General features: G+C 40.8%; 1 protein-coding gene across 5 annotated transcripts in view; it reads right to left on the reverse strand.

Moving 5' to 3' along the window:
- Positions 1 to 6,326, reverse strand: part of LOC125046109 — a 30,644-nt gene extending 24,318 nt beyond the window's left edge. Inside the window, exons 1-4 of one of the 5 annotated variants that reach the window (XM_047643749.1) lie at positions 6,278 to 6,326; positions 2,687 to 2,782; positions 1,981 to 2,343; positions 1,637 to 1,788 (exon numbers count right to left, since the gene is read on the reverse strand). In XM_047643749.1, coding sequence (XP_047499705.1) covers positions 1,637 to 1,788; positions 1,981 to 2,343; positions 2,687 to 2,782; positions 6,278 to 6,296 — 630 coding nt within the window. In that variant the 5' untranslated portion in view covers positions 6,297 to 6,326. Of the gene's footprint in view, positions 1 to 1,636; positions 1,789 to 1,980; positions 2,344 to 2,686; positions 2,783 to 3,618; positions 3,641 to 5,419; positions 5,973 to 6,277 lie in introns of those variants that run through there. The other 4 variants (XM_047643751.1, XM_047643748.1, XM_047643747.1 and 1 more) reach the window with 4 other exon arrangements.
- Between the last annotated feature and the right edge of the window lie 1,174 nt (positions 6,327 to 7,500).

The following is a 7,500-nucleotide window of genomic DNA, read 5'->3' on the forward strand; positions in this document are numbered from 1 at the left end:
TTAGCAGACTTCAAGGCCTCACCCAATTTACACGTTCCTGAAGTTTTGGGGATTTTTTCTTGTCTGATCCTATTAATATCAAATCTATTATTATCATTATTGAAATTATATTTATCATAATGCTATTAAAATTCGCAATAATACAATGTGTTCTATGAGAACCGTAAGACGTGATTTTACCTGTTCTTTGTACGTCAATGTCTACTGATACAAAGAATAATGTCCTAAAAATCTTGGAAGATATACTGAATATACGAGCAACAACATCAAGAACAGGACCTTTATTAAATTTACCTTACGGAAACTTCTGATTTCACTAACCTATGAAGTCCCTTTTCATCCCTAGATCATATAAATCATCAAAAGAACATGTGTCCTGTCCTTCCATGGATCAAGCCAAATTCAGCAAACTAGAGGCACATCACAAGGAAGCCTTTCCCCTGCCACTACTCGCATAACATACTACAAAGCTCTCTCAAAAATAATAAGAGATCCCGTATCAAAAACTATACCTTAAATAATGCCTGTCACTAGTTAACATACCACTTGAAGTGTTAAATATATTGAAATGTTTCCCACCACACCAAGAGAGCTAAAACAACCACTCTTCCTATGTTAGGAACAGGGAGTCAAGTAGATATCTATTTAGGCTACTGATACACATGTGAAGACATACTATGTTTATAATTGAAATTGTGTCAAGTAGCAAGATAATCAGAAATGAGTGATTCCTGAAGCATCTGTCCTTTATACTTTGAGTAATAACACCAACCCTAACAGATGGCTTTCTCATCAGCCAAAAACAAATTGAGGGACAATTAACATAAAACATTTTGTTTTGATTCACTGGTAACCAAAGCCTTCCCTTTCAAACTATTTGTATACATTTACCTACAAAAATAATATATTTCTGAACTTTTAAAGGAATATTGTTCCTTAACTATTCACATTTCAATAATATCAAACCTTCCTCAATAGGTGCTTTATAAATAAATCTTACCCATTACTTACCCACAGCACAATGTCTCCATCCCAGTAATTTCAACAGATATCATGGCCTAATCTTTTAATCTTCCAAATATATTTTTGACATTTCCACACTTTAGATTCCAAATAATACCATAGTAAGCAAATTGAGCAACACCTGAACACTTCATTCTGGGAAGATTCAATTTTCCTGATATTCACTCTTCTTTTTTTATCACACTTAGCTACTTTCACATGCTTGCATTCACATCCGTAATCAGTTTGATATAGATGTTCATTTCCTTTTTCCTTTTCATCACATTACTTAACAATTAGCACTTTTATTTAGAATCATTTGCATTTCACTTTTATTTAGAATCATTTGCATTTCACTTTTATTTAGAATCATTTGCATTTCACTTTTCTTCTTTTTCTTGTCACTTCCATAAGGTTTTTATTTTCCAATTTGTTATCATTTCTCCTTTCCAAAAGAAATGCTAATCACCTCTAAGCTTCTTTTCTTTCACTGAAGCTACATCAGAATTATTCACTTAGCACAAAATGTATGTCTGTGTGTGTATGAGTAAAAGCAGGAGTGTGAGAATAAGCACAAGTGTGGATGTTCAAGCATGAAATTTACCAACAATAGAGTTGTGTAAAAATGTATTACCTTTCTGTTGATGGGGTTGAAATCGGGATCGTCATCGGAGTCTGACAAGTGGAAGTCTGGGTCAGAGTCCCCATACCCATCTGGTTCAATGTTCCCGTAGCGCTGGACTGACCGCGCTGCTCTGCGTGGTGTCTCTCTCTGTGGGATTACTTCTGGGAGGGAAGGGAAAAATATAAAATTTTATAGATGACATACTATATACTTCATCTATTTTCTCTTTTTGAAAATGATAAAGAAATACATGTAAACCTCAAGAAATTCCATTCAGATTTAGCCAGCTACATCCCAGTATTTACCACACATGCCCTATCTCTGAAGCCACCTTTTTCTATGCCTCAACCTACCTCCACTGCCAGGTGACATGCCTCCTGACATCCCAGAGCTTCGCCGTCGTCCTCTGCGCGCTACATTACGACGGCCGCTGGCAGGAATTTCTCCCGCATCGCTGTTTGTGGTGGACTCTGAACTGTTGGTGTTTTCTCCATCCGTGCCTGAAGGCTTTTCACTGGAGTCTGTGTTGGCTGATACTTCTGTGTTTTGTACTGCGGGGTCTGGATCTGCAGGGGTGTGGTCTGTGGGTGTTATATCCTCCTCTGGGGGGTCGATCTCCACACCAGTGGATGTTATTTCAGAGGTGGCTGCGTTTGATTCCTCCTGGCCCACTCCCTCTTGTGAATCTTGGTCATACTGGTTTTCCCCTGGGTCTCCTACGTGAGAGACGAAAGAACACACTTTAACAGTGAATACATGTCATTTTCCAACACCTCAATATCATTCATCAAGGGCAGTAATTTTTTTATATTTTCTTCAGATAATGATCTTATGCACAGCCTATATTAAGACACCCAAGGGAAACTGAGAGCGCCCATCCACTTCTCAATCGCACCACATGAGGCCCTTCCGTACCAAACCACACCACGTGTTCTGCCGTTTCAACTCCCAATCCTCTTCATTAAATATAAATTAGAAAATAATAATTACACTAAAAACACAAATCAAAAGAGAAGCACCATATGCCGATACCCTCATCACAGTGACCACAACACCTACCCGTGGTAGTGCTGGGCTTATCGCCTGAATCTTGGTTTTCGAGGAATGACATAAAACTGCTCATGTAACCTGGTTTGTTGGTACCATTGGCCATGCCTGAAATAGCAAGATATCAAATCTTAGTACGAAGGTGAGTCATATGTCCAGGTAAGGATTACTTTATCACCTTTTGGAGGGAAATTATATGTACAAAAAACAAAAGGAAAAAATATATAATCTATAATAAAATTAAACTATGCATAAAACAAATATATAAGGTAAATAATAGATAAACAGAATGGTGAAATTATTCTACACATACACCTTTTCACCAAGAAATGGAATGGTAAACACATACAAGACACCCTCGCATCTGCCAGTAGTCTCCACACCTAAAGTACTCCAGCAAAGGCAAACAAACCCTCATAATGTACATTCATGTCACTGGTTATCCCCGGTGATTCATCATTGAAGTTCAATTTTGCCTGAAAATACATGAAGAAAATTTGTTGCCCTTTGCAGGAGTGCCAAAGGAGAGAGACCTTTGCTACAGCTTGACACTGTCTCAACAGAAAAGACCATAGTAAGCTTCAGTAAATTTAAACAAAACAGTCACTTTTATTGCAGGAAAACTGCTGAATTTTGAAAGCCACATCAAGCATCTTGTAAGTATTTACAAAAAGGATGAAAAGAGCAACATATTTGGTAATAAAAGTCAATAATATGTAACACAAAGTTGACAAATAAGTTATAACATATATAAACCAACTCTTAATGTCTAGTATTATCAAACACAAACTAACAGCTATAATAAATGTGTAGATGATAAGTGTAAAACAAGGGGAAAAAATTATTTATAATTATACAAATAATAATAATAATAAAAACATAAATATGAAGAAAAGTAATGTTTTCTGTTGTATGAAAAAATACAGAACAAAGAAAATCAATACCTTCAAAAAAAGTACTTTAAAGAACTGAAGAAGAGTTTTAATTTCAGAAAACAAAGAAGCAAAGATAACTGGAATAATTAAAATTATTAAATAGATAATGGTGAGAGAACAAACAAATGAGGGAAAGCATGCAAACAAAGAAAGATCATTTCAAGCAAAGATACAATTAAACTACCAGCTGAACAAAGTGGGTGGAAAAAAAAGAAAAAAAAGGACAAATGTAATATACAATACAGATAAACGGTGCCAATGAACCAATTCTTACGATTCCCTTCTTTTTTTTTGTTTCCATATATACCGACATAACTTTCTATTGTTCATCATGAATTACTGTCCCTTATGTTTCTTTTTTATCTATTATAGTTTTATCCCTTATCACATTCCTTATTCTGTTTCCACCTATTAGCCCAGTGTGTTTAACTACTATTGTGCATTTTACTCTAATAAAATATTTACTGAGCTGGCCACTTTCCTTCTGGCTGTCTTACTTTCCTAGGTAACGATAAAGTCAAAATTGCAACTTTTATGATTCAGATACGTTCGGTGCATAGGCCTCTCCTACAAACCTACTTAATGGAAAATGATTGCTTGAATCCCATAGATTTTTTTTTCTACATATATTGCATTTAATACATATTTCCTAGCTTAAAAAACAAACAAACAAAAACAAAACAATAACAAAAAACTTTTGAAATAATATTAGTCTTACTATTAGTCATTCATAGCAATTCCATCATTACTAGCCTCTTTGTATCTTGCTATAAGACTGGAAATTATAATGAATTCAAGGATTTCTCCTACACAGACCTATATGCATTTCATGCTACTGTCAACATAATTCCTGTTTCTAAATCCCACTCCAGTTCTAAGCAAAATAAACAAGTAAAGGAAATTCACTCCAAATATGAAAAATAAAATTGAAGAGAATAAATAACAAGCTGAAAAAAATGAAACAATGATAATGATTCTAACACCAACCCTATAAAATCACTACCCTACTTTATATCACAATGAATCAAACTTAAATAATCGGAAACTCGATCCTGTATCTCTTAAGCTACTCTGCAAAATCCACTGAATGCCAAAACTTTGTCTTATTAACCCCCTCATCCCTGAACCAATTCCCAAATACAATCTCTCTTCTCCAAAGGCCCTCTTTCACTTTCATTATTGACTGACAAAAACCAGAAGCAGAACTACATAGGAACAAGGACATTATTTCCATGACTTCTTTTAACACAGCGTCCGAGAACCTGCAAAGCTAAACAAAAGATGGACAAGGACTTCTCATTAAATAAAGAAATACATAAACAAATGCACAGACTAATTAACACAACTAAAAGGCGACTGACAACATCCCACAGCCATGGCCTCCACGCCTCTGGTGCTCAAGCAAAGGCCTATAATCTCCCATCAGACACCGCCCCTAATAAGAGCTGTTCCTTGCAACACAGACCTTGGACGGGTTTCAGATTTGACGACAGATGCCAAGATATTCTACAACCTCTATTTAGCCAACATAACCGTGTTAATGATTTGCAGGCCTACAGTAAAGCACTAACTGACAATCACTCGAGTCACTGCGGCTGTGTGAAGCAATTACACGGTTACCCTTCACTTTCTTTTCATTTCATGTTTCTGTGGCTTATTAAGGCTATAATCTTCATTTTGTCTTTTGTCGAGCATTCCTACACCTCCATATCAAAACAATATCAAACATAATAATGCATAAAAATACTTCCTTAAACAGTCACATAGAAAAAGACAAAAAGGAGTGTGTAGCACCATTCTTGGAAATTACCAAGTGCGTCCTGATCACATGACAGACCTGCCGTCACCTCAAGTTTCAAAAGTCGCACGATTGCTTGCATTTCCAGCCACTCGCAACACAAACCCAGACGATCGCTTGCCACCCAAGCGCAAAATGTCTATCCACTGAGAACACTCCTCTCGTCCAGACGTCTGTCGCCCAAGTGGCAGCGGCCTCAGCTCAAGCGCCCCAAAACAAAGGCCCAATTCTCCTCGGCACAAATGACGCGTCCAGTTCAGACACCAGGGAAGTGACAGGGCGCCGAGGGGCCGCCTCCCCGCCAGCTGCCAAGGGCGCCTGCCTCGCGGGCCACAGCGCCCCGACGTCGCCCTCGGGACGTCCCCCGCGAGTGCCCTTTTCTCCCCGAGTGACATCACACGCCTGGCATTTCCTGCGCCCAGCCCCTGGCCCGCCGTGACACCTGTCGTGCCCGGCGCCGCCTGGCACGTGCCCGCGCCCAAGGCCTCCCTCCTGCAGGTCGTCAGGAGCCGAGGAGCAGAGCGGGAAGGTAGGCCTACGCGCCCTGGGCCCGGCGCCCCCGCTCGGCCGCCGGGGAGACGGCGCCGCCCCCCGCGCCGGGCTCCCCGGGGGCGCGAGGGCGCTGCCACGGGCGACGAGACGCGAAAATCATTGAACGACGAGCCTCCCTGGAGAAGAAAGGCTCGTCAAGGTCCTGGAGAGGCCGCTCGCTCAAACACTGGCATTCACGCCGCCCCCCGACCAATCACGCGCCTCACGCCACACCCACGCCCGCACACCTCGCACAGGACACGGCACGGGCGGCAGCAGCCCCCGCGGGCGCCCGGGAGAGGAATTAGGCTCAGAAAAGTGGAGGATGGCTGTACGTACCGCTGCTCATGGACGCCATTTTCAAGTTTGGTTTACGGCGCGCAGAGCCATCTGGCGGCGGCTCCGGCAACCGCCCGCGCCGCGCCAAGTTCAAACGCCGCCCTCCCCCCCGCCCCCGGGACGGCCTGGGGCCTCTCGAAGGGCGGCGTCGGGGGCGCTCTGTGGGCGGGGTGGGCGGGTGGGATCTGCAGGGCGGCTCGTGCGATGGCGTATCTATCCGAGAGTTTTTTGTTTTTTTTTACAATGTCATTTGAGTTTGGTTTAAGAAGTTGACGCATGATTCCACCCACTATTTCCATCAGATTTGAGCTATTCTCAAACACCACCATATGCGGTTGACACGTGGTGACAGCCGCAATAATGCCACTTTTTTCCCCGGTCTTCCCCGCCCGCCCGAGAGAGAATTCTAATACTAGGAAATAAATCTTGGGTTTTCGAGATGCATGTTTCGTTAGGTCGTCCCTTAAAATACCGTAAAAGTGGGAAAATTTAACGCTGTCTGGCAGTGGCTTACTTACGGGAAAAGACTGAAGAAGCCATTCTAAGATAGCCATAGGAATATCGACCTAGTAAATATTCCTAGTAGAGATATTCCTAGTAAGCCTCACGACCACCATAAATCACTAGTTGGACTCACCATGCGCTTGCCTGAAGAAAACATGTATGAATTAAAAGCAATATAGAAATCGGTCAAATATACATCTATATTGCGGAGATATTCATTCTCATTCATACCTTCTCTATATTTGTCGCTAAGAATGTAATTCATTCTTCGCTAACCGATCTTTAGAAAAAAAAAAGAAAAAAAAAAAAAAACGACTTCCAGTGTGTTCCTTATAGTCAGACATATTATTCATTCTAAAATATGAATATAGCGTTACCCTTCACGTTAAATTCACCCAACTTGAGCGACGTCTCTGTTTCATTCCTTTCCTTTTTCTCATAATAGAGCGCGGGGGGGGGGGGGGGACCTGTGACACGTGATAAGTCAACTGCAATAAGTACATTTCAATACATTACCGCAACTCTCTTAATAGTAACTTTTCTAACCATTTTTCAGTCTTGAAAGCTTCTAAGCATAAAAAACTAGCTCAGTTACAAGATAAGGAAGATTCTGTACTGACCGTCCACATGAATTACAGGAATCTCTGGCGTGAGAACAACGCCCTGGCCACGACACAGCTGACCTGACCTCATGCTCTACCTGTCAACAATCTAAATTT

This window comes from Penaeus chinensis, chromosome 38 (assembly GCF_019202785.1).
Source record: "Penaeus chinensis breed Huanghai No. 1 chromosome 38, ASM1920278v2, whole genome shotgun sequence".
NCBI classification, from domain to species: domain Eukaryota; kingdom Metazoa; phylum Arthropoda; class Malacostraca; order Decapoda; family Penaeidae; genus Penaeus; species Penaeus chinensis.